At 47.3% G+C, this 25,875-nt stretch overlaps 2 protein-coding genes across 2 annotated transcripts; both read right to left on the bottom strand.

Annotated features, from left to right (window-relative positions):
- Positions 1-885: 885 nt before the first annotated feature.
- On the bottom strand, positions 886-3,906 carry LOC147985939 (uncharacterized). Its single transcript, XM_087541806.1, has 2 exons — positions 2,388-3,906; positions 886-1,721 (listed from the first exon to the last, which is right to left on the bottom strand). Exons 1-2 carry the CDS (start codon positions 3,904-3,906, stop codon positions 886-888), a joined length of 2,355 nt encoding a protein of 784 aa, XP_087397932.1.
- Positions 3,907-16,167: 12,261 nt separating this feature from the next.
- On the bottom strand, positions 16,168-22,845 carry LOC125538772 (glucose-6-phosphate 1-dehydrogenase, cytoplasmic isoform). Its single transcript, XM_048702064.2, has 16 exons — positions 22,692-22,845; positions 21,327-21,536; positions 20,875-20,960; positions 20,422-20,470; positions 20,168-20,348; positions 19,758-19,915; positions 19,609-19,677; positions 19,268-19,326; positions 18,657-18,693; positions 18,185-18,256; positions 17,893-18,040; positions 17,693-17,788; positions 17,036-17,106; positions 16,797-16,912; positions 16,605-16,650; positions 16,168-16,511 (listed from the first exon to the last, which is right to left on the bottom strand). The coding sequence occupies exons 2-16, from the start codon at positions 21,495-21,497 to the stop codon at positions 16,341-16,343; spliced, it is 1,530 nt and encodes a 509-aa protein (XP_048558021.1). The 5' UTR covers positions 21,498-21,536; positions 22,692-22,845; the 3' UTR covers positions 16,168-16,340.
- Between the last annotated feature and the right edge of the window lie 3,030 nt (positions 22,846-25,875).

The raw sequence follows: 25,875 nt of genomic DNA, 5'->3' as shown, positions 1-25,875 counted from the left end.
GTTGGCTGTACTTAGACGGAGTTCCGTCCCTGCATACTTGAAGAGTTCTTGCCAAAAGTGACTAGTGAACACGGGGTCGCGATCAGAGATGATTGCTTTAGGAAACCCATGTATCTTATAGATCTGACTCATGTAAAGTTGAGCTACGCGAGCAGCAGTGTAAGGATGTGACAGAGGCAGGAAATGAGCGAACCTGGTTCTCTTATCCACAATTACCCACAGGCAGTTGTATGCCCCCGATTGAGGCAGTCCGTCAATGAAATCCATTGATATCAGTTCCCAAGGCTCAGTAGGAATTGGGAGTGGTAACAGGAGTCCAGGTGCGGCCGAGCGATCTGGTTTGGCTTATTGACAAACGACACAGCATTTGACGTACTGCCGAACATGAGGCTTCATTTTGGGCCACGCAAACAAACGCCGAACTCGCGAATAAGTCGCTGGAAATCCTGAGTGACCCCCCAGTGCACTGTCATGGAATGCTCGAATGATGCGTTGTTGTAGTTCCGTAGATCCACCCAACCAGATACGATCTCTGAATCGAATGATCCCTTGCTGTAACGAGAAGTGATCTTTAGGATCCTTGCGAAGTGCTAAGAGGAGGCGGAGTGCTTGAGGGTTTGTGTTGTAGATAGCTACCAGTTCATCGAGCCAGGCCGGTTGACACGATGTGACTGCTGCTAGCGTCTCCACGGGTCATGCGCGGGATAAGGCATCCGCGGCACTATTCTCAGTTCCTTTGCGGTAACGAATCTGATAGCGCAACCCCAGCAGTTTGGTGAACGCCTTCTGCTGCCATGGGGTAGTCAGCCTCTGCTCTTCCAAGTGCACCAAGCTGCGCTGATCTGTGAGAATAATGAATTCAGCATGTTGGAGGTATGGCCTCCACTACTCCACTGCTACCAAGATTGCCAGATACTCTTTCTCGTACGTCGACAACCCGCGGTACCTTGGTGAGAGGGCTTTGCTGATGAATGCAATCGGGTGCCCCTGTTGCTGTAAGACAGCTCCAATGCCTGAATCACTGGCGTCAGTTTCAATGGTAAATTGTTGATTGAAGTTGGGCAGGGCCAAAACTGGTGCTGAAATCAGTTGTTGTTTCAGGAGGTTGAAGGCCGTATCCGTGGTTGGTGTCCAAACGAAAGGGACTCCTTTCTTGAGCGGATTAAAAAGTGGCCTGGCGATAACACCGAAGTTTTTAATGAAACGACGGTAGTAGCCCGCCAAACCCAAAAAGCTTCTCACTGTCTTGGCATCTATTGGAATTGGCCAGTTGGAAACTGCATGTATCTTCACGGGATCGGTAGCTACCCCTTCAGCATTGATCACGTGACCTAGGTACGAAATTTGCTGCTGCCCAAACTCGCACTTTGACATTTTCACCTTCCAGCTGTCTCGCCGTAGCAGCGTCAGGACCTCTCGGAGCTTTTGCACATGCTCACGAAGTGTTTTGCTGTGCACCAGGATATCGTCGAAGAAACAGAGCACCCCCTTGCGTGAAACAGGCTTCAAAGTTACATGCATAGCTCCATTAAAGGTGCCCGGTCCTCCTTCCAACCCAAACGACAGTACTTTGAACTCGTAATGGCCTGAGTGTGTCTGGAAAGCCGTCTTGTACTCCTCGCCTTCCGCTAGGCGAATCTGATGGTAACTAGCACGCAGATCTAACTTGGTGAACCAACAGGACCCAAACAACTCATCCAGTGGTTCTTCTATGACTGGCACTGGGTATTTGCCCACATTCGTCAAAGCATTTAGGTGCCTGTAGTCGACACAAAGATGCCAAGTCCGGTCTTTCTTCTTGACCAAGATAACGGGAGAGGAAAAAGCACTCGTGCTTGGTTGAATAATCCCAGCTTTGAGCAATTCTTCCACCTACCTCTCGATTTCATCCTTGTGATCAGGCTTGTGACGATAAGGTCCAATGTTGACTGGTTGCGCCCCTAGAATTAGAGGAATGCGGTGATCACAAGCTCTGCGAGGACGTAAGCCTTGCGGTTCGCCAAACACATCCGCAAATTCAGATAGCAACTCTTGGATTGGCTCGGGTAATGTTTGTTGTTGCTCTGCTCCTGGAGTAACAGCACAGATCTGGACCATGTAAGACACGGCTCCTTGTTTGCAGAGAGCTTGTAGTTGGATACTGTTGATTGTTAGGCACATGGACGACGAAGCTTCATGACCTTTGAAGGTTACAGTACCAGTTGGGGACTGAAATTCTAGTTGTTTGGCTTTCCAATCTACAATCATTGGGCTATGAGCTTCGAGCCAATCCATCCCTAAAATAACATCATAAGTGCCCAAGGCCAATATCTTCATGTTCGTAGCGAACTCGTGCCCTTGAGAGAACCACTCGCATTGGCGAACGACTGATGTGCATAACAGCTCACCTCCATCATCCACTTTAACTCGGCACGCTGTACTGAGCTGTTGCACTCCGTCGAGGCGCTTGGCGAATTCCTGATTGATAAATGAAGTAGAGCTGCCCGAGTCCACTAACATGAGCACCTCATGACCCTGTATCCATGCTTGCAGCTGGAACGCTTTAGCAGACACTCCACCAGATAAAGTAGTGCGGGATATAGCACAAACTGACTCTGTTACTGTCTTTGTCTGCCCGGACCCATCTTCGCCGCAGATCGTGTTGATGCCGAACAACTCCAGGAGCTCCTCGACCACATGGAGTTGCACAGAGGTGGGGCAAACATGCTCCTGGCCCCAACGCTCGCCGCACTTGAAGCAGAGCCCCCTGGCGCGGCGATAATCGCGTAGAGCTTTGACCTTGGTAAGATCTGACCGAGGTTCGTTCTGTCGAGCCCCGTCAGCTCGAGCACCTTCTATGCCGCGCCGATCGGTTGCCGTTGCTGGGGTAGACAATCGCTGCGGTGGGAGCGGCAGGGGTAACGGCGCAGGGCCACGCGACAAGGTGTCGGGTGGCCGCGACGTCGATGGTTCCCGCGCCTCATGGAACGCTCCGTGAATGACCTCCTGGAGCAGGGCGAGGGAGCAAGCCGTATCCAGGTCTGGCGGTCGCTGCACCAACACCACCGCTCGTGTGTCCGCCCGAAGCCCTTCCACAAAACGAGTGAGGAAATAATAAGGGTGAATTGAATCAGAATACGAGCTCAAATTGTTTATGATCTGTTCAAATTTCTCAATGTAATCGGTGACGGTAGATGTTTGTCGTATGGTGTAAAACTGACGGATCAGTAACTGATGCCGATCGCGGCCGAAGCGAGTACAAAGTAATGCTGTAAACGACTCCCAATCGAACTGAGAAATTTTTTTCTGAATGGTTTGCAACCAAACTGACGCTGCCCCCGAAAAATTCAGAGAGGCCGTAGGCACCCAGAATGACTGATGTATGCCAAACATTTCAAAATACTGCTCGCACAACACCTTCCAGAGACGGGGATTATCTCCCGCAAACACTGGAAACACGATGGATGGGTGCGCCTGACCCAGCCCCGTGAGGAGTTGGCTGGCGTGAGTAAAAGGGGACGAAATCATAAGCGGGGAACTGGGAGCGAGCTGACCGTTGTTCGGGAGCGGCGGCAGGGTCATGAAAGACGCCGCCGGCGGCTCCCGGTGTTGATGCGCATCGTCGTGGTCTCCTGACCCGTTGAGAAGATCCGCTGCGCCGACTACGGAGCCTGATGTGGCTCCGAGCGTCGCAGGCTGTTGTTGTGCAGCGTCGCCCATGTGGTTGTCGACGGCTTCCTGGTGGGGCGCTGACCGCTGTTGTTGAAGAAGCGCAACCGCACCGCTCAGATCGGCGACCCGACGCTCCAGATCGGGGCGCCAAGCGAGCAGATCGTCGATCTTGGCGTTGGTCGCCTTGGTGGCCGTCGTGTTCGCCTCCAGCATGGCGTCGATCTTGTCCAGAAATGCCTTGATGGCGGGATCCATGGCGGCGAGTTGTTGCCTGGCCAGATGCGAGCTTCGAGTGTGGATGAAATGCGCCAGATCGAACGCAGAGAAAGGGGTGGTGGTCTCTGATACCGGATGTTAGGGACAGAGTATGGAGGAATCGATCTACTATTATCAGAGTGGCAATTAGTCTGGTACAATCTGGATTACAAGAATGGATCGATAGAGGAACTAGGGTTCATGCCGCCGCCGCCGGTTTCGGTGATCCACTGGATGTCGTCTCACTATGGAGTGTCGCCTTAAGTAGCTAGCATGGTCTTGGGCTTGGCCGTCGTCCATTCTGGGCCGTAGTAGCGTCAGTTGGGCTTGTGGGCGTGACTGGGTCACGCCGAGTGGCCTTGGGCTGCCCCTGTCTGTTGGGTTGCCTTGTCAGGTGCGCTAACAGAAGCACGCGCTGGGTGGGCACGAAAGGCATGGAACTTGAATGGGGCGGCCGGCCAGAGAGGAGCGACAACCAGTGCAGCTAGGCGGCGGCGCGGAGCAGCGTTGGGTGGAAGGAGAGACTGAGAGCATCTCCAACGGACGCGCTATATAAGCGCTGCGCTGAAAAATTAGTGGTTTTTGTGCACGCTATCGCTCCGGACGCTTCAGTGGAGGCGCAAAAACCACGCGCGCGGCATAACTAGTTCAGCGCGCAGGCCGAAATGTCGTCGCGCGCCGTTTATTTTTTGCGCCCGCTCGCAACTTCCACTTACCCCCATCCAGCCGCTGGCGCCGCCGCCGCTGCCCACGCCACTCGATTTGTTCCGGCGACTGTTCTGGCGCTTCCCGGCGTATCCCCGCGCCGCCGCTGCTTCCTCCGTCTCCCTCTAGTCGCCGCCGCCCCTCACACGCAGCATTCCTCCAACGAACGGCGCCCGGCCGCCACTGCCGCTTGGCGCCCGCAAGGTGTTCAACAAAACGCTTGCAAGATATGTATTGCTTCAACTTCACATTTGTTTACATGAATTTTGGTGCATGTTGTTTGTAGTTTTTATAGCCTAGTTTAAATTGAACATTGTAGATGAGTTCGTCATATGATTCTTCCGAAGAGAATTTGGTATTGAAGAGGAGGAGGATCTTGCAATGATCCTAGCTATGCACATCAATAAAAAACCGAAGCACGGTGGTTCGGTTATGGGTCGGCAGAAAATTTGGAGGGATAGCATCGATGCCCACAACAGATTGATCAGGCACTATTTTGCGGATCCTCCCGTGTACCCCGAGTCGTACTTCCGGCGCTGGTTTAGGATGAGCACCAAGTTGTTCAGGCGCATTGCAGAGAAACTAACGAACCATGACTAGTTTTTTCAGCAAAGAAGGAATGCCGCCGGAGAGCTCGAGCATAGCACCAGAAGGTGACAGCCACTTTGCGTATGTTGGCATACGGTATCCCCGTTGATCTAGTTGATGATCACTTCACCATGGGTGAGAGTCAAGCCATCATGTGTGTCAAGCGCTTCGTAGTCGGAATTGTGAAGTGTTTGGCCAGGAGTATTTGAGATCTCCCAATGTCGAAAACGCCGCAAGGCTATTGGAGATGAACAAAGCTCACGGCTTCCCAGGTATGCTTGGCTCAATAGATTGCATGCATTGAAGTTGGAAGAATTGTCCTAAGACATGGCATGGCCAATTCCATGGCCAAAAAAAGGGTTCCACTATAATCCTTGAAGCGCTGGCCAATCAAGAGACTTGGATTTGGCATGCTTTTTTGGAATGCCTGGATCTTTGAATGGCATTAATGTTGTTAATCGATCACCACTGATGAATAAGATTGCAAATGGTGAACTACCACCGGTGCAATTTGTAGCAATTGGTCGTACATGCAACTATGGCTACTATCTTGCGGATGGCATCTACCCAAAGTGGCAAACATTTGTGAAGCCGTTGAAAAAACCGGAAGGTAAGAAAAATCTTGATTTTCACAATGCTTAGGCGGCGGCTAGAAAAGATGTGGAGAGAGCTTTTGGGATTTTGCAAGACCAATTTGCTATTGTGAGAGGACCAGCTAGATTTTGGGATCAAAAGATGCTTTGGTACATCATGCATGCTTATGTGATCATGCACAACATGATCATCAAGAATGAGCGTGGCCAAGATGTAGACTACTCTCACTATGAGCTCTTGGGACATTCCGTGCGAGTGCGGTGGAGGGCTGACAGGGTGGCCCGTTTTGTTGCCTCCTATCATGCCATTCGACGTGCCGAAATGCATGATGATCTTTAGAAGGATCTCATCGAGGAGTGGTGGGCATGGAATGGCCGACAAAGAGCATCATGATTTGTGTGTTTGATGTTGTATTGTTGAACTATTTGTTGTATTGAAAGATAAACTATTGTTTGAGTTGTAATAACGAAATTGAACTACTTATTGTTGATTTATTTTGTTTGTGTTTGATCTTCTTGGTTGTGTTTGGAGTGCATATGTTGTTTGTGCGAGAGAGAGCGTGCGGTACTTTTGTAGCGCCTGCTGGAGCTACTCACATGCGCTAAAGTATACAGCGGCCGCTGGAACCAGCGCTCCGTGCCGCGCAAAATAGGCGATTGGCGCACTGCAAACGCTTTTTTAGCATGCCGCGCGTTGGGCGGCTGTTGGAGATGCTCTGAGGCCTCATTTGGTCACAAGGGCAAAGTATCCCGGTATAGTAATCCCACGGTGGGGATTTAACTAGTCATAGGAGATCCTCTCCCACCACGGGGAGACACCCACGTGAATTTGGAGATAAGCGGGAGGAGAGGGAATCCCGTTCAGAAAAATGTTAGGTAAGATCCAAAATATAGCATCACAACATCTCGGGGGGAGGAGGTGGAAGAGGAGGCGGAGGGGACTAACCTTGGCTGAAGGAGGAGGAAGACAAACGCCGGGTCGTCCTAGTCGCCGGATGGGACAGAGATTTGGGGAGAGTGGATCTTGGTGGAAGCAGAAGTACGGCCGTCAGGTCATCACCGTCGTTGTCATCGGAAGTCAGAGGAACTTGCATGTCTAGCGTTTGGCGAGTCATCACCGGATGGAGGCGGAGGCATTGTTCCAGGTCGCTAGAGGGAGAAGCTTGAGCGGCGGCGCCGCCTCTCGGTCGTGAGAGCGAGCCGAGGTTTTCCTTCCCGACCTATTTCGTCGTGGAATTCTCACCCAGGGAAAGGCCGTGGAAAGGGCCGGGGTGCCTCCCACACGTGGGCGTCCAAATGTCACGCTTGGTTTCCCGGGGTCCATCCCGCCCGTGGTTTCTCCACCCTGCAACCAAATGAGCCCTGAGCCGTGATGGGTACGATGGCGCATCATGACAACTCGGCGGCTAAATCCAGATGACAACTTGTGGTTTTAAGATTGGCAGCGACCCAGATGTACTGAGCACGGTTAATAACAAAGCCTGTCGCTGGCTATATGCCAATGCCACATCATATAAAGCATGAATAAAAGCCTACTAATACAATAGTTTGGCTGTATGCTAGCTAGTACTATTTAATATCTGCATGTAAAGAGAGGCAAGTATACAATCTTGATTGGTGGAAGGGAAAGGAACGCGTGCTCACACCGCTGCATGTTGTTGCTTTTCTTGTTTCTCGTGATGCCGCGGGCTGTAGCTGGAGCGCCCGCTCCCTTCTTTTTCTTTCCCTCTCTCCTCTAGCAGTGATTTTTGGTGACGTGGTACTGCTTATAGCCGGCTGACTAGACCTATTGTACTTGCTCTCATTGTAGTAATCGATGTACTAGTATTAGTACTCTTTGATTTCCAAATGAGAGTAATTTTCCATCAAACCTAGGGAGTCATGACATACGATGATAATTGTTTCTTTATTCCTCTAATTTTCATGGATGGAGTCCTCACGTCCTGTCTGGTGGATCAGGAAATAGATTAGTTTTTTTTTATTTCCCTGCCATATGCGTGCCTCTTAGCGGTGGCTGATGAGAGTTGACATGGATGGCTTTGTCTGCCGCCAGCGCTCTGCCAGGGGCTCGAACACCACCAGCCGTACTGACCGCTGGCCATTAACGCGTCCACGTGCCAGCCTTTTAAGGTGTGTTTGGTTTGGGAACGAAGTGGAATGGAATGGCATGGTTCCATTCCACTGGAATGGATCGGTTCCGTCCTTGTGTTTGGTAGGGGCAATTTGATGGAATGGAATGGTTACATTTCGGTGTTTGGTTTCAGAGATGGAATGGAATGGATTTGTTCATCCCTCCACTTGTGTTGTTGTGATTATCTACAATATATTGAACTTTGGTGTCAAACACGAACAAGGCACATATATAGTGGCAAAAAAATCATCAATACAACAATTCTTTCAATTCTAAATGATGCTATACGCCCAAAACAAGTGTTAGATCAAAGCAGCTAGTATCAGTGTATCACCCAGGCATCGAACCTTTGCAACTTAACATGAAACTCAAGCACAATCTGCACGCGGATAAAAACAACAGCCGCGCAATGTGGTGCGTGATTGCAATCTTCTTAGAACAAAAACAAAAAGAGGATGATCTTGTATTACTAAATAGCCATCGGCAACACTTTGCCTCAAAATTTCATCACGTTTCTGTCATCTGCATTCTGCGCACAAAATATCAAATTCAACGGGAGCACGGCAGGCAACAACAGTAGCAGCACGGCACATAGCAACAGTAGCAGTAGCAAGTGCAGGCCACAAGCAGCAAGGGCCGGCCAAGAGCACGACGCACGCAAGAGAAAGCAGCAGCGCCATGGCTCATGGTCCGACGGCGCACGAGCACTCAGGTCCTGGGGGGAGGTGAGCGGGAGAGGGACGACCGGCTACCAGAGATGGTCGTCGCTGTTGCTAGACCTAGATGGATCCGACAAGAAGGGGAGGGGACGCCGGCGCCTGTTGTTGCCTACCGGCGGTGAGGATAGGAGCATGACTTGGAATCGATCCGCCGCCGCCTTTTGCTGCTTGCCGCTGCTCGCCTCCTTCCGGCGCTGCCTCCGGTGCTTGTCAGATGTGAGGGAGAGACGAGAGACAGAGACAAGCGGAGCGAGGCGCGCGAGCGAGCCGTTCCGCGCGGTCCGCTCGATTTGGAGGAATCACTTGGTTCGGCATAAAGGGGAAAATGTCGTTCCGAGGAACCAGTGGGTTCCTCTTCGTTGGACAAACCAAACACTGGAACGGGCTCCCGGGATGGAATCGACCCATTACATTCTACCTGGTGACCTCAACTAAACACACCCTTAGGGCGTGTTTGGTTAGATTGCCAATCGAGCCTAGCCCAGTGAGCTTGGCTCTAGTGAGCCGGTTTGAGGGGATGCAGGCAAAAAGACCCTAGATGCACATAGTTTGGTTGCCTGCATGTACCTAGTTGCATGAGACAACCATTTTTGACCCGGCGTTTGGTTGACCGTATTGCATTAGGCGCACATATGACATGGTGTTTGGTTGCAACCTGCATAAGGTGTTGTCACCACTTCTAACTAGTGGTGAGCTTACCACACACAATCTAAACATGTAGTGCCAGCTAGTTAAACAAATGACAGTTCATCCTAACTACTATCAAATGACAGTTCAAATTATTAAGAGCCATTGGATAAATAGGGGATAGTTCATCAATGTTGCCGCTACCAGATCTTCATCTTCCTCTTCTTCTACTTCTGCTTCTGTTGTTGTTGCTGCTTCTTCTTCTTCCTCCTTTTCTTCAAATCCTGCACTGACCTTTGTTAAGCCACATTGCCTCTGCCCACTCCAACCTTCTATTCTTCCAAGCGTCATTGTAAAATGCCTCGACACCATGGCCGGAGCTAATAACATCGTCAGGCTCGACCTCTTCCTCCTCAGGCACGTGTTCATCAAAGCCCCACTGGAGGATCCAGTTATGCAGAATGCAACAAGCAAGAATAAGCTTAACCTGAGTGGAGTATGGGTGGAATGGCTTCTGATCCAGGATCTTAAACCTATTCTTCAGAGCTCCAAATGCCCTCTCACTAGTTACTCTAAGGCTGGAGTGTCTGATATTAAACAACTCCTGTGCAGTCCTAGGATAGTTCTTACCAGAGAACTCGTTGAGATGGTACCTCGTTTTCCTGAAGGGTGGAAGAATACCCAGCCGACATGCATAGCCAGCATCTCCAAGGTAGAACTTGTCGCCGGGGATGTTGATCCCATCAGGTCGACTCATGTTGTCACTGAGAATGTTAGCATCATGCGCTGACCCCTCCCAGCTAGCCAGCACATATGTGAACTTCAGATCAAAGTCAACAGCAGCAAGCACATTCTGGCTTGTGTAGTGCTTCCTCCCCCTGTATGCTACAGACTGTGACCTAGGAACTCTGGCAGTGACATGAGTACCATCTATTGCCCCAATGCAATCCTAAAAATGGCATCACAAGCATGTGTTAGTGCTCAACTTGAACAATACAAGCATATCAAGCCATGAATAGTGTATACTGTCAATGCTCACCTTGAAGTATGGATACCATCTTGGGCTTCCGTGAATCTTGGGTGGAGTCTGGCCAGATGGTCTCCTAATCATCTCTCCTCTAAGCTCCCCAATAGCAAAAAGCACCTGCTTGAAGTACCTAGAGATGGCCTCCATTGATCTCCTGAACGTGTTGTGAATGACCCTGAACCTCTGGTTATAGCCAACAACATGGAGGAACATGGCCACTTGCTCTTCCACACTGGTGTTGATGTTATCTTGTAGCAGCCCCCTGCTCCTGAAGGTCTCGACAAGTCTGGCAAATGGTGCTCTTTTCATTCGAAGCATCCACAGAGCCTCAACATCATTGCAGTTGTAGATGTAGTTCAGATTTTGGATCCTCTCCTATTCCCGGATAAACAATGGACCATAGCGGATCAAAGGTCTCCCAGCACGACGAACAGCTCTCTGGTGCATGAACATGACCCATGCCTGAATCACTCTAATCCGTGCAGGTACCTGAATTATCAGCCTCATCCGTGCGTCCATAACCTAGTCGACATCGACAGTTCGTTCATTGGGAAATCAATCCTACACCTAGCCTAACGTCCTAACCACCGTCCTGACAAAGGGGGGAAGGGGTGCTGCTTACCGGCATCGGAGACGAGGACGACGTAGGGGGAGCCATGGCACAGACAAGGTCGACCAGATGGTGGCCAACAGCAAGGGGAGCACCAGATCCGCCGTAAACACCGGCGCCTCTTCCGCCACCGCCGCCGCCTCTAGCGCAGATCTAAGATCACAGTCGCCACCGGTGGTGAGGCAGTAGGGAAGAAAGGGGGTAGTGGCTATGGCTGAGCAAGTGAAAGGGGTGAGGCTAGATTTGGCGCTGGGACGGCGCGCCAGATTTCCATCTCCTGCCATCCCCCTCGCCCTCGCGTCGCACCCGCCCGTGCGACCTCGCGCCACACTCAGCCTGGCTCACGAGAAACTGCCGATTCGAGCGTTTCCAGCGAGCCAGGCTCTGGGCTGCTTTGAGAAGCGTGCGATGCAGGCCCAACAGTGAAACCAGGCAACCAAACAGGCCTCTTCCTTCCCGCGCGGGCCTGGTTGGGCTCGATACGGGCAACCAAACACGCCCTTATAAACGGGACTGATGCTTCACGCCTTGCCGTTGACGAAATTACCTTTTTTTTACTCTTATCTGATTTAGGCTGTCGCTGAAACTTTTTTAATCTCCACTCGTGAACTCGGAGTCAATGTAGATCCTTCCGTACCAGTTGTTACACATCCGGCCAATCGCGAGCATCTCGATCCCTAGAAGAGCTCCCTCCAAGAACACAACACTACCATGCACGGGCCTCATGGTGGGCGTCAATTGTCATGGTTTTGTCACGGCGGATGTCCTCGTGAGAGAACTAAGTCGTGATGCCATCGTTGTTAGGTGATTGCTTGCACGGGGTTGGTCGGAATCGAGAGACGCGTGTTTTATCCAAGTTCGGCCCCTCGCGGTAGAGGTAAAAGCTTACATCATGCTTGATTGGTATTGATGATGATCTCGATTACAAGTGTGATGTTTCCCTACCTCTAATCTCAAGAGCTTCTACTTTTATCTTGTCTAAAACTTGTCTATCTTGACTTGTCCCTCTTGGGGTGCCTTGCCCCTCCTTATATAAGTTGAAGGGGCCGGCTTACATGTAGAGTCCTAGTAGGGCTACAACTAGTCTATTTTCTATTACAAGTCGGATCCTAGTCCGGGTCTTTTCTTCCAAGTTAAGACAATCCTTCTTGTGCCTTCTCTATGAGTCGGCCCTTCGGGGTTCCTTCATGAGCTGGCATTTGGCCGGGTCTCACTCTTGGGCCTACGGGCCCTTCTTGTCTTCTTGCCATGACCCGGAAAATAAGGTGACCCATGAAGCTGCCATGCTTCTGGTCGGGTCACACATTTGGTCGAGTCTTGGTCATGGGGAATATCCCCAATAGGTACAGCCCGCGAGACTTTACCCCAGCCTTCTTTGGAATTTTGATAAGAAAAGATCGATTTTTAGCGCAATGCAAAACTCTGCTTGACTGTGGGATCTCTCCCATGGATTCAGAGATGAAATGCTTGTTGAGCTTATCAAACTATCCTCCAGGATAGAGATCTTAACGTTGCAGCCTGGGACACCGGACTCAAATCTTTGTAAGCTCTCAACAGATGGTGTGTACTTGGCAAGGTAGGTGTACCACATGCTTTTTGTTGGAAAAGTGAGCAAGCCATTTGTTCATCTTATGTGGCGTGTGCGAGCTCCCTTCAAATGCAAGTTCTTCTTGTGGACCGTCGTGCATCACAAAATTCTTATGGAAAATATCCTTCTGCTAAGGAGCTGGAAGAACAATTATTTTTGCCCCATGTGCATGCATAATTTTAAGACGGATGACCACATTCTCGGGAAATGTCCTCGGTCACAAGAGAAGTTTTGTCGCTTTGTTGGAAAGTATAGTGACACTGTCATCAGCAGTTTGGCAGGCTTTAGCTACAACTATTGACTAGTGTTCTTCACTCTCGTCAAACCTTCCCAAGCCTGATTGTGCAGCCAAAAAGTCCTTGACCCTGCTTCTTTCATGGGAAATATGTCGTGAGCGTAACCGTCAAATCTTCAAGAAGAAAGAACTGCCGGTGCAGGTTGTTATAAATCTAGCTTGCTAGTTTGTCTCATGAGTAGACAAAGATCTATCATGGAGGGTGTAGGACATTCTTCTACCCTTTGTTTTGTTTCTCTTCTTTTTCTTGCCTTCAGGTTGTTTCTTGGTACCTTGTCCCATCTCTTGTACCTTGCCATCGGCTTTCTCTTCTAAAATGGAATCTTAGCAGTTCTCCTAGTAACTTTCAAAAAAAGGGAGAGGAGTCCTCAAACCATGATAATGATAATAACTGTTGGACTTGCCTTTGGAAGATTCACGTCCCAAGTAAAATCAAGATGTTACTATGGCATCTAGTGAAGCATTCCATACCTACTAGAGAGGTTCTTCGGCATTGAAACATGTTGCCAACGCCAGTTTTCCCTCTTTGTGGAGCTAAGGATACATGGAGACATACCCTCCTTGATTGTTCTATGGCCAGAAGTGTGTCAGATTTCGCTCCAGAGACGGTGGTCGAACACATTTGTCCCAAACAAGATCAAGATGCAAAAGGTTGGCTCTTTTCTTTACTCAAGAATACGTCGAATGTCGGATTCATCACCATGCCAGTCACATTATGGATTGTTTGGCATGCCAGAAGAAAGGCTATTCATGAGGAGATAATTCAGAGTCCTTTCTCAACTGATATGTTCATAAACTCTTTCTTGTCTGAGTTACAGATCCTAGAGAAACCAAAAGCCACATTCATCAAGTCAGGGCCTATAAGGCGTAATCATTGGCTGGTAGCACCAAAGGGACTTTGCAAAATCAATGTTGATGCAGCGCTGACTAGGAACGAACCTACTGGTGTTGTGGGAGCCTTATGCAGAGATCATTAGGGACTTTTCTTGGGAGCATCGGCATTGGTCTTTGTGGGATATGATGATCCTACTACCTTGGAAGCATTGGCTGTGAGGGAGGTTTTGGTATTGGCTAATTATCTTTAGGAGCAGCACATCCATGTGGCATTGAGTAAATAGCATAAAACTACTACTTTACAGGCTAAGGTTCCAAAAAACTATCGAAAATATTTTTTCTCCGATAACTACCAAGTCAGGGGCCGGCTGTTTCAAAAAACCCAAATCGCCGTGTGATTTAAAATCAATCCAGATGATGACAGGTCGGGCCCGCACCTAAATAGGAAGTTTGTTTGACTCCTAGCTTACGCGTGGGGTCCACATGTCAGCCTCAACCTCCTCTTTTGAATCATTTCCTCTCTGCCTCATTTCGTCGAGCACCTTGTGTGCGTGCAGCTTGATGGGGGAGGAGAGCTTGGTTGCTCATCAGGGACGAGAGCTTGGTTGCTCGTTGTGGGGGGGGGGGGGGGGGGGGGGGAGCTTGCTACATCCGGCGCGCGGCCTCATATGTGACCATGGCGGGTCAGGCGACGGAGGTCGAGGTCCAAGGCAGGCTGGTGTCGTTCATGGCCGTACGCGGGCGGCGGGGCACAGCCGTCGCCAGCCAACACCGGCGATTCAATTCCGGTGGTTGCCGTAGCTCTCCCCGACCTGGCCACCCTCACCCGAGTCGGGCCTGTGCTCGACGGTGGGAGCGGTCACCGCTCGGATTCCGGGAGAGCACGAGGCGTCCACCTCTTCCGCCCCCGTCGAGCCTTGCCTCCGCGCCGAGGCCGACCAAGCCGCCACCACCTCCAGTCGGCGCCTCCTGGACCAAGCACGCCGAGCTGCTCGGCTGCTCCACCCACCTCGAGCAGGCGTGACGAAGAAGGAAGAGAGATAAGCCGCCCATGGCGTGTGTGGCGACCGCGGGCGAAGCCCCATGGCGCGCGGCGACGACCACGGGCAAAGCCCCATGGCGCACGGTGACCGCGGGCGAAACCCCATGGCGGCGTGCAGCGGCAACCACGGACGGAGCCCCATGGAGGCGCAACGGCGACCACGGGCAGAGCCCTTTGGAGGCGCGGCAGCGACAGTCCAAGGATCCGATTGCTTTTTTTAAATGATTCCAAGGACCCGATTGCTTTTTAAAAATATTTGTAGGGGCTATCCGTAAAAAATCTGTGGATGAGGCGCTGACATGTGACCCCTACAAGTCAGTTAACAGTCAAACAAACGGTCAACCAAACAAGTATATAACCAAGGACCCGCTTAGAAACATATTTAAGTATCTGGTTGTTTCAGGCTGCCTGGCAGCAAATACGCTTTAGAAATACGGAAATGTTAACGCCCACACATGTGGGCATTTGCATCTCGTCCACACGCGTGGATCCGCGTCCGTTCGTGAGCGCACGAATCTTGGTATGTTTCTAATGCCACGTAGGACTGGCCTGGTGTGTGGGCGTTCAGTTGGTCGCCCACACAGCCGTTTCACCACACAGGAGGGGCTGGTGTGTGGGCGTTCAGCAATTCGCCCACACGCCACTTTACACGCACACACAAGGGCTAGTGTGTGGGCATTTGACAGCTTGCCCACACACCCTTCTCCTCTCCCACACCCAAGCTGCTAGTTGCCATGTGTTTTTGCACTGCACATGGCAACTGCCCTTGGTGTGCTTTTATAAGCAGGTGGCAACTCTCTTTTTTTACCCGAATTTGCCATGTGTTTTGCAGGGTACACGGCAACTGCCTGGTGTGCACGTAAGCAGATGGCAACTCTCTTTTACCGAGTTGCCATATATTTTTGCATGGTACATGGCAACTGCCCTAACGTGCATGTACATGGCAACTGCCCTACATGCTTGTGAGCACATGGCAACTCTCTCAACTGCCTAGTGTTAGTATGTGGCAACTCCTAAAGTTATGAAATCATGGCAACTACATTAGATCAGACCATACATGGCAACTGCAGTTGAGCAACCATGACAACTGCAGTTGTCCGACATGGCAACCGTAGCTCAGCGACATGGCAACTGCAATTAAACGAACATGGACGAGGGCCTGGACCATGGCAACTGCGGGCGCGCGGTGACCGTCATGCGTGGCGTGCGGGACCAGGAGGTACGAGGCCTAACATACGGGCGTGTGGGCGTTATCAACTTCGCCCACACGCACGCGTGTGAGAGGGATCGGGAGAAAAAAAAAGAGGCATGTGAGCGCTAATTGTTTTGCCCACACATAGATGTGTGGGCCGTTCCTTTTATACACCACACAAAATGTGTGAGCGGACTCCCTACCACCCACATATATGGCACTTATCGGCGTCCTAGAAATATGCCCGTTTTCGCTTAGGCGTCAAAACGGGTGGTGCTTGACTTAGGTCGTCTAACCGTCTTATAAACAATGACTGAAACACTCCATTTTTTATTTCACACCGTGGTGAGGTATACTCCGTCAAACAGATCCGTTATTACAACGCCAGGTAAACCGCAGTACAGCTAAAATTCGTAAGATTTTTATCCGTGATACTTTCACTCTTCCTAGCTAAACAAACCTACAAGGATCGAGGGAGGCACTCTATGCAAGGGTGGGTGGTATCCAGATGTAACCGTGGGTCTGCATGTACCCAACCTTCTCACTCAGTTCATCAGCTTCCTTGGGGCCTCGGCTGCCAGGCTTGTATGAAACAGCCTTCAGCTTGCCGGCGTCGATGTCGTGCAACAAGGGAGTGAAGATCTGCCAGGCAGCCTGAAACAACCAGATACGATGTCAGTGACAGAACGGAAATTAGAAGAGTTCCATTCAACCAGATACAATGTCAGTGACAGAATGGAAACGAACCTTCAGCTCATCTCGGCGCACAAAGTGTTGCTGGTCTCCTCTTATTCTGTGGAAACATGTATGCCCATCAGTCCGAGTTACCATTATAAAGGACATGGGTATGTAAAACTGTATGTATGCACGATTTACTGATTTTAGGACTGAACATTCTCTTTCAAGAAGCAACATAAATTAGGGAAGGATGGTACGTACGTGTCCAAAATGAGGCGCTCATATGCCTCTGGAATTTTGACATCTTGGTAACGCATCCCATATGACAGATCAAGTTCACTCTGTTCAGTAGCCATTTCCAATCCAGGTTTCTTCACCTGCTCGAATTCACGTAAAATCAATAAATTATATTAGGGGCTCTGTTCTGCTTAACATGTCAGAAAATTTTACTGCAGAAAAACAGCATGAGACATTACTCATACACAAGTAGCTGTACTTACAGTTAGTTTCATGTACATGGCTTCTGATGGCTGGAGGCGTATGACAAACTCATTTCTTCCCTGCTTCTTACCTTCAACATATTAAATTTAGTTGTCATTAGATCTCAAATTATGACTTGGACATAAAGAAAGAACAACAAACAGAGCACACTAATATTGATAGCAAAAATGCATCAACAGGAGAGGCATTCAGCAAGACACTAACCTAAAACGTGGCCAAAGAGTCATCTTAATCTTACACCCTAGCAAATCTACTACAAGTAACATGCCATGGTAGGGTAGGGCAAGCTTACAAAATATGATATATATAGTGTAACTAAACTTTAGACAAGTAAAGCATTATATACTATGTTAGTGGACAGCCAAACAGTCTTGTGTTGTTTATCCAGTTGTGTGTTTTCATGGATTTCTGTGCATGGACCAGTTTTGACTATTTTGTGTACTGTCAGTGAAACTTCACATAGTAGTTTTTTGTTTCAGATGTGGAGGTGTCAAACTTATGAAAGTGTTCTTCTAGTTTTCTACTGCCTAGTCTGCCTAGATAATGTAGGGCACTTCATTCATATTTTTTAGTAGTATTGAAAAACACTGGATTAGGTAGTGACTTTGTATGCACACAGAATTCAGTGCACCATGAATTAACTTCGGAGTACATACATTTAAAAATGTCACCGGGAACATCCTTGAACTGCACACGAATTTCTGCTTTTCTTGAGTTTAATGCTTTACCAGCTTTAAGAATGAAAGGAACACCTGTCGGATATGAATATTTGGGAGTTAATACCAAAACTGAAGATACTATAATCCAGAACAAAGGCATATCAAGTCAAAGAAGATATGCTGGTTAAAAGACATACCTTCCCATCTTTCATTGTGTACCCTAAGTACAATAGATGCAAACGTTGGGGTATTAGAGTCATCTGGCACTGTAGGGTCATCCTTGTAGCCCTGATATTGTCCAAGGACTACCTCTTCGTCCTTTATCGGGTTCACGGATTGCAGAACCTGACATTAACAAAGGAAATTGATTTTGGTTAGGACTAAACTAGAATGCAAAACATAATATGTGTACTCTGCTACACTAGTTTGTTGTAACTAACAGATCTGCACTATAGTAGTAGCGTGTGGAGGGTAGAGGGAGATAAGAACCTTGACTTTCTCATCTCTAATGTGCTCAGGCTTAAGAGATACAGGCTTTTCCATTGCAACCAAACAGAAAACCTGCAAAAAGGTAGCAATAATTTATTAGTGGGCTGTTCAATGCCTAAGAACATTTGTACTCTACAAAGAGTTCTACAATAGTTTATTAGTTTATTAGTTAAGCCATATTTGATTCAGCATGAAAGCTGTGCCCGTCAATGTTAAATACAATGAAGCTGTGCTGAATATTTAATAATCTGCTGCCAAAAAATAGCCATGGAACTAGATATAAGTTTACAAAAATAGTAAAAAGCTAGTTGGATAAGCTGGAATATCATAATCCACAGCAATGGCAAACGCAGCCTTACATGTATACAAGTTATATAACATAAAGTGTTTATCTGTCTCAAATCAAGACTAAATACTAAAGCCCATGATAAAATGACGAAATAATATCGTATGGAATCTTATTAGTTTTTACCTGCAACAAATGGTTCTGAATGATATCACGGATGATTCTGCAGTAACAAGAGGGAGGTTAGGTACTTCTATGCTAAATAATGAAGATATGCAAGTAAAATCCCAATAGTTAAGGATGATATAAGCATACTGAATTTTACTAGAATTCAGTAATGAGTGCTTTGGTTGCTATAAAATTATAATCTAATAACTTACTCCCTCCGTTCCTAAATATTTGTCTTCTTAGAGATTTCAAATGGACTACCACATACGGATGTATGTAGACATATTTTAGAGTATAGATTCACTTATTTTGCTCCGTATATAGTCACTTGTTGAAATCTCTAGAAAGACAAATATTTAGGAACGGAGGGAGTACAATGTTGAACTCTACAAAATTCTAAAATAAAGCCAAATACACCATTCTCACTTTCAAATACAAAAATGAACATGTTGATCAATAAGGACCAACTAGGAATCTAGGACCTGTGACATATCTAAAATATGTAAACCTTGCTTACCAGATATTTTACGAGATCAATATGCTTATAAGGGCATGATTTCATATTATGGAACAAAGGGTACAATTTTGTATTAGACAACTTATTAATAAAATGTAATGTTTCTACTTACCCATATTGATCAAAATATCCTCCACGTCCATCAGTTCCGAAGTCCTCCCTGAATACAATCTGTAATATTGGATACGTTACAGACTGAAGCTATTATTAAATTCCTACTTTGTAGCTGCCGCACAACTTCTTGTTTATGTGGGGGTCATAAATGTCAGTTCAATTCAAAAAGATAAAAATAAATTATAAGCAGGAAAATCTTATGCAATAACCCACATAAAATACATTCATACATGGTGCAGTAACTGCAGGTTATGCATTTCTTGTGTAAGCAATTGTAACTTTGTAAATTACCTACTTCTAACTCCTAAGTACTAACAAGACAACGTAAAACAAGCATACCTGTATATTATCAACATTGTCACGGTTCCAAAGTGGTAAGAACAAACGGTTCGCAAAACGAAGCACAAGCTGTGAAATGTTATTAGTTCAAAACGAATTAGCCCAATGATAGAAAAATAGAAATATCTGATTAAATTTATAAACATTACCAAGTTTTGGACCAACTCTTTTCCCAAGTAGTGGTCAATCCTGTAGAGTTGATCTTCCTCGAATAGCTCCCCAAGTTGGGAACTTAATTCTTCTGCAGAGTCCAGGTCCCTTCCAAAGGGCTTCTCAACAATTACTCTAGTCCATCCAGCGCGAGAAGCTACAGACACAACGTTAATGTTTATCAAATTGACAAAAGTAACAGTGCAATTTAGTACAGTAGCGTGTAGTTCTGTTTTTTTCTGAGCTGAAGTAACAGCAGGTAGAAACCAGATGATCATGTCCTCGTTACTACTTCACAGCTGGAAGTGCTAAATAAAAACGTATGCATTTATTACCCTACAAAATAAAGCAAAGGAAAAGGGTCCTGATGAAGATAAAGCTTCTGAGATAGCATAGAAAAGAAACTTACTTGGACTCATGCAATATGTTCGGATCATTTTGCACACTGAAGGGTAGACAGATGGAGGCAATGCCAAATAAAAGAGCCTACGGGAGCTTCCTGAGTTGTTTGACATCTCATAATCTGATATTTCCTTGTTCAGTTTTTCAAAACCTTCTCCACTGTCATAGGAACCACTGACATATTTTATCTGCAATACATATTAACCACAATGAAATGCATGTTGCACAAGGAATTATGAGTAGTTATATACAACAACTTACCAATTGCAAGAATTCTGAAACATGTTCCTCTGAGGCTCCTTTAAGGTATCTGTAATTTTTTGTAAAGATAAACCGTCAAGACATGCTAACATGATGGTTGAAGTTCGGTGAGTATACGAACATGCTTTGTCAGTTTCAAGAAACCACCATCTCAGTTCATATAGCATATCGCAGATCAACAGTATCCGTGCTTAAATACAGGAATAAAGTCTAATTTGGTAGACATCCGTCCTAGTATGCAAAATTACGGTAGATACAGATGCACGTATGCTTAAAAGATGCTAGAAGTGTTTAAATGCAACAGCATGATGTAAAAACCTGGAGGACACAATAGAGCCAAGAGCCTTCTTCTAAATAATGTTTTACTATGGAAAGTAAGGAGGTTTTTTGCACAACAAACACAAATTCTATGTTAGGCAACCATAGAATTAATTCCAGCCATCAGAAACTTACGCACGGATGCGCCCTCTCAACCCATCATCAGAAAGATTTGTTCTCGCATACCCCACTATATGCACTTCACCAGATTGTAAGAACCCCTGTAACACATAGCAATTAAAGTAAATAGATATATCAACTGACCTAAAAGGTACAGTTTATATAACAGAAACCGTGCAGAAATAGCACGCAAGTAAAGACTACGTTTATGTATTTGCAAATGGTGTTAACACAGGTTGTTGTTGAATAAGTAGAATCTTAAACCATAGTTTTCCACCAGTCCGGATTAACTCCTAAAACATTTAATTCATATCCAGGAACAAAAATGGTTACAGCTGTTTGCACTTATACTTGTGTTCAGTGAATACCAATAATTCCTTTTTCTGGAATGCCTCAACTCAATGTACATTCCCTCTAACAATAGGTTTTGCAAATTGCATAAGAACAGCTAGTTATTGTCACAGCACCTGCTCAAAAAGGTGGTAGAGTGCCGGGAACGTTTTCTTCTTGGCAAGATCTCCAGAAGCCCCAAGTACAACGATGGTGAGGCACCCTTGCTCCAAAGGAAGTTCTAGGTCCTTTGCTAATGAGTTGAAACTGCTTTGTCTCGATGACGCCGAGGAGTCAGTTCCCGCCATGACAAATAGGATGATTCTCTTCTTCCTTCAACAGTACACCTAACCAAGTGAGCAAGATAAGATTAAATGGTAAGATTATCTGAACTTAGCCTAACAATTGCCATGCGACTCATCGAAATGGAAATTCAGTATCAGACAAAATTAGCTAGCAGAAAGTATGAATGGTTTTGCTTTGTTTGGCTTATCCGATGAATTGCCAATTTATACTACTGCTGCCCTTAAAAGCTGGAAACAGAAACTGCACATGACTAGATCCAAAATCGTATTTCCTGTTTAAACTGAAATGTTTGTAATGCTCGGTGTACCTCACTCTTCTGACAACAAAGTGATCTCAGTTTATCACTCCAACTGTCAAGAACACTGAACCCGTTATGCATCCAAGATCAACATAGCAATGTTTGACGACCTCATCTAAATATAAGAAACTAACATGCACCATTAAGTATTACACCAGTCGCAACTTAGAACTGCTGAAATCAGGCATACAACTACAAACAACTCAATTCCAATTTGAACAGCTATTGAGGAAAATAAGCCCGTGCTTGAATCCTGAATTTGATCTTGCAAAACTCGGATTCTGGTAGTAGAGCTGAACTGAAACAGGAAAGGACTTGAACAGACCAAAACAACATTCCCTGGTTCATAGCAACAGACCAAACCGCTCTCCGGCAAAAAGAAGGCCCGACGAAACATCCGAAACAGAAAAAACGTGCAGTTCGTAAATACTAGTAGTACTCCAGAGCGAAGGAACCCCGTTACACCGGGCTTAAGCTTGACCGCAACTCTCGCCATTTAATTGGAGAGATCCTCAAAGAGAAAGAGAAAGAGAAATCTGGGAGCGACAAGGACATCTCCATCACCGCGGTAGGCATCACGACTACGAGATCCAACGCCGGAAACCTCACGGACAGAAACCCGGCGCGGTTCGCGGAGAGAATCTAGTCTAGAAATAACCGAAGAAAGCGCGCAGAAGACGGCGACGGCGACCCAGCCCGCCAAAAACCTCCGAAAAGCCTCGCCCAGAAGAACAGGGCAGGCAGAGCGTAGCAGAGCAAGACGGACTGCGACGAGCCGCGCCACGCCACCGATCGAGAAACCTCGGACCTACTCGCGGAAGCAAACAGGAGAGACTCTCCCACGGGAGACGAGCGAGAAGAATTAGCGGCGGCCGGGGGTTGGAGATGGATCACTGACCAGTGGCGATCGAGATTCGCACGCGCGGCGAGCGGGCGCGCCGCGTGGGAGGGCGGGAGAGTTACTGCCGAGATGCTGGGTGGGTGGGAATGGGGTGGGGAGGGAGGGGGGGTGGCTCCTTCCTTCCTTCCTGACTGTGGTGGGATTGGCAGCTCCGCCATTTATACCCACGACGGCGTCACCTCGGCCGCCTCCCGCTTTCGCCTCACCTGTCCACTACCTACCCGTCTTTCGGCCTGGCCGCCTGGGAAGCGGGGCTGCGTGCTCTGTGCTGTGCCACCAACCGCGAAGCGTACGTGTATCTGACAGTGGGAATTTTGTGGACTTCAGAGGGGGCTTATGTGAAAAGGAGGCGCGGTAACGGCAAGGAAAAAGTTGTCGATTGTCCCCGTCCGTTGATTACTGTATACTGCGCCATTTATTTACGGAAAATAAAATTGTATGTGCGCCTGTGCGGCTCTTGCTTCCAGACTTCTTCCAGTTTCTTTTGGAGATCTGATTAAAGTTATCATGATTAGCAAATGGTCCCCGCGTATAAAGCGGGAATGAACAAAAACCATATCCCCGGACTTAAGAAGTAGTGGCGGCATTTGGTGACGTGGGTATGATGTCATCACGCACCACTGAGAGATAAGAGTGTGCATGCACTTTCAGCAGCAACAAAAATTATTTTCAAGCAAGAACCTTAGATGTATGAAATCCTTTTATTTGTTTATTTTGAGGAAACAATTGGGGGAGTGGGTGCACACGTGAGTGAATATGTCACTCAAGTCAACAACAACAACAAGTTAGAACCTGTGAACCAACCTGTGGTTGGATGGTTAGAGGGAGTGTGGTATCTCCAGCCCACCAGAGTTCAAATCTTGGTACTCGCATTTATTTCTGGATTTATTTCAGGATTTTCGGCGATGCGCATTCAGTGGGAGGAGACATTCCCGTCGACGACGAGGTGCCTACGGTGACTTCGTAAATTTCAAGATGATATGCCAGCTCAGTCTTTCGGATGTGCTCATAGGATAGGGTGTGCGTGTGTGCGTTCATAAGGGTGAGTGTATGCGCGTGTATATGAGCACTTCTGTCTGTACTGATGTTCAAAAAAAAACAAGTTAGAACCTCCTTTGGTGCGAAGGAAAAACATTGGAATATGAAAATTTTCTTTGACCATTGATTCAAAGGAAAAACACCAAAATTATAACATCCACTTGGACCTCTTTTTCAAATTCGCATGCACCAAACAAGAATAATATCCTTAGTAGCATAATAACATTCTAACTAGGCTCCCATAAAAAATAACATTCTAACTATACATTTTCATACGTTTTGACTTTGATTTGACCATGTTTATTAGAATTCTTATGAACTTGACACCCATTCCTACATTTACTAATCCTATGTTTTGCGCATGCATTCCTATACTATTATGTGTTTTTCCTATCCTTGTATTTTTTAATCCTCCAAACCAAAGGAATCCTACAAGGTCACACCAAGGCGTGAAAATAGGTAGGTCCGCTAGGTATTGGCAACTACCTTGTCGGTCTGTTCAATAAACCTGTGAGCCTAAAGATCAAAGTTTGTATAAATATTGCTAGTGGTGGTTGAGCTTGAGTGATATAAATTACGTAACATATAAACATTTCCGGAATCTCAAATCTTCCAGAGAATGGATAGGAGTACTTCCTAGGTATTCATTTTTGTGCTTCTTGTTAATGATCCTTCGAGGATAACTAAGGTTCTTGCTCAATGTTGCTCTATGAAGTTAGCACAAAAGTCTTGAACAAACTTTGTCGCCTTCACAAACAACAACTTTTGTGCCTCGGCTTCAGCCTTGATAGAAAGCTTCATCTTCTCGAGCTCAATCTTCTGTTTTGCATCTCCATAAACATGCCAAACCTCTCCACCATCCTTTTCACCTTCGTATCATTGCAACTGACAGCCGCCTCCTTATTTGCCATCATGACCTCAAATTTCTCTGTCATCTTGGTCGTCGCTCCTTCTCGCTTCTTCTTCTCTGTATCACACTTTCTCCCCCTTGACCTAGCCACACAGGGGGCCAGTGCGTCCCTTCGATGGTTGGATCAACCGCATCGTCATCGGCTTTGGCGTCATCGGTCTTAATGGAGTGGGAAAGGTTTGCCCACTTGTTTTGCCTACTTAACTTCATCCAACAATGCATCAACATGAAGGGCTTCTTCTCCGTCTTCTTGTACAAAGCGCGCGCACATCCAGGCTAGAAAAGCAAGACAATGACATGATTAATAAGTTCCAACATTGAGCAAATCAAAGGACCAATGCATAGAGCAACACAAAGGAAAACTTATGAGCTCGAGGAGTGACGCGCCACTTGGGCACCTGTTTTGTGGTTATTAATATGCATCATCATACTTTGTTGACCTTGAGTTGAATGATTTGCCATCGATGCGAAGCGACTTTGGATTGCGAGTATGGATCACTTTGTTCTTGTAGGGGTCATAGTAATTTTGCTCATGAAACTAATCGTGCACAGTCCTCCAAAAACTCGAGCCCTTTGGTCTGTGCCTTGAAACATATCAACACTAATGACCAACCATGCCAAATACAATAATTCATCATCCTTCTCCCTCGTACGTGTTGCCCTCTTCTTCCTTGGGTTGTCATTCGGATGCTCGGTCTCGTTAGGCTCCTCGGTGTCCAGAGACAGCTCTTTCTCCGGCATTGGCAGGTAGAGGTCCTTGACTTGTGTGTCTTCATGGTCGTCACTATTTTCGATCATGCTCATCATTGCCTCGTAGGTGGACACCATCGAACTTGGGGGGGGGGATTATGTTGAACAGTGATCGAGCACCGACAGATGATAGTTCCTCCGATGGAAACACCGAGAATACGAGCGTCGGTGAGTCCGTGAACACATAGTCTGAGTTGCGGTCAATGATGTATGGTGGAGGGTGGACGGACACAATGGAGTGTTGCGACGATTGTTGGGTGTCGGGCTCGATGTTTAGATGGACGATGTAGTAGCACAACGTCTTGAACTAGGGGCAGGGTTGCGATTGCTTGGGTGGCATCGGCACGGCGGGCCACTTTGCACGAGGAGCTACAAGAATGCAACTTGAGCGTCCACCAGCTTCTTCTCTTCTCCCTTTCCTTCATGCACCACCCTTGTTGTTCTGCGGGCGCAGCCACACACACATAGCCACTTCCAGGTTCA

The sequence above is a fragment of the Triticum urartu genome, chromosome 2A (assembly GCF_056163025.1).
Source record: "Triticum urartu cultivar PI428250 chromosome 2A, HENAU_Tu73, whole genome shotgun sequence".
Lineage (NCBI taxonomy): Eukaryota > Viridiplantae > Streptophyta > Magnoliopsida > Poales > Poaceae > Triticum > Triticum urartu.
The sequence above is the reverse complement of the archived record's forward strand: the minus strand, read 5'-3'. Positions and strand labels throughout refer to the sequence as shown.

Coding starts and splice junctions, on each gene's coding strand:
- LOC125538772 (XM_048702064.2), bottom strand. CDS start 21,497: ATGGCGGGAACTGACTCCTCGGCGTCATCGAGACAAAGCAGTTTCAAC. Junction 20,471..20,874: donor TTGAGAGGGCGCATCCGTGC/GTAAGTTTCTGA, acceptor AAAAAATTACAG/ATACCTTAAAGGAGCCTCAG. Junction 19,678..19,757: donor AAGAGTTGGTCCAAAACTTG/GTAATGTTTATA, acceptor AACATTTCACAG/CTTGTGCTTCGTTTTGCGAA.
- LOC147985939 (XM_087541806.1), bottom strand. CDS start 3,906: ATGGATCCCGCCATCAAGGCATTTCTGGACAAGATCGACGCCATGCTG. Junction 1,722..2,387: donor AGTTAAAGTGGATGATGGAG/GTGAGCTGTTAT, acceptor GCAAATACCCAG/TGCCAGTCATAGAAGAACCA.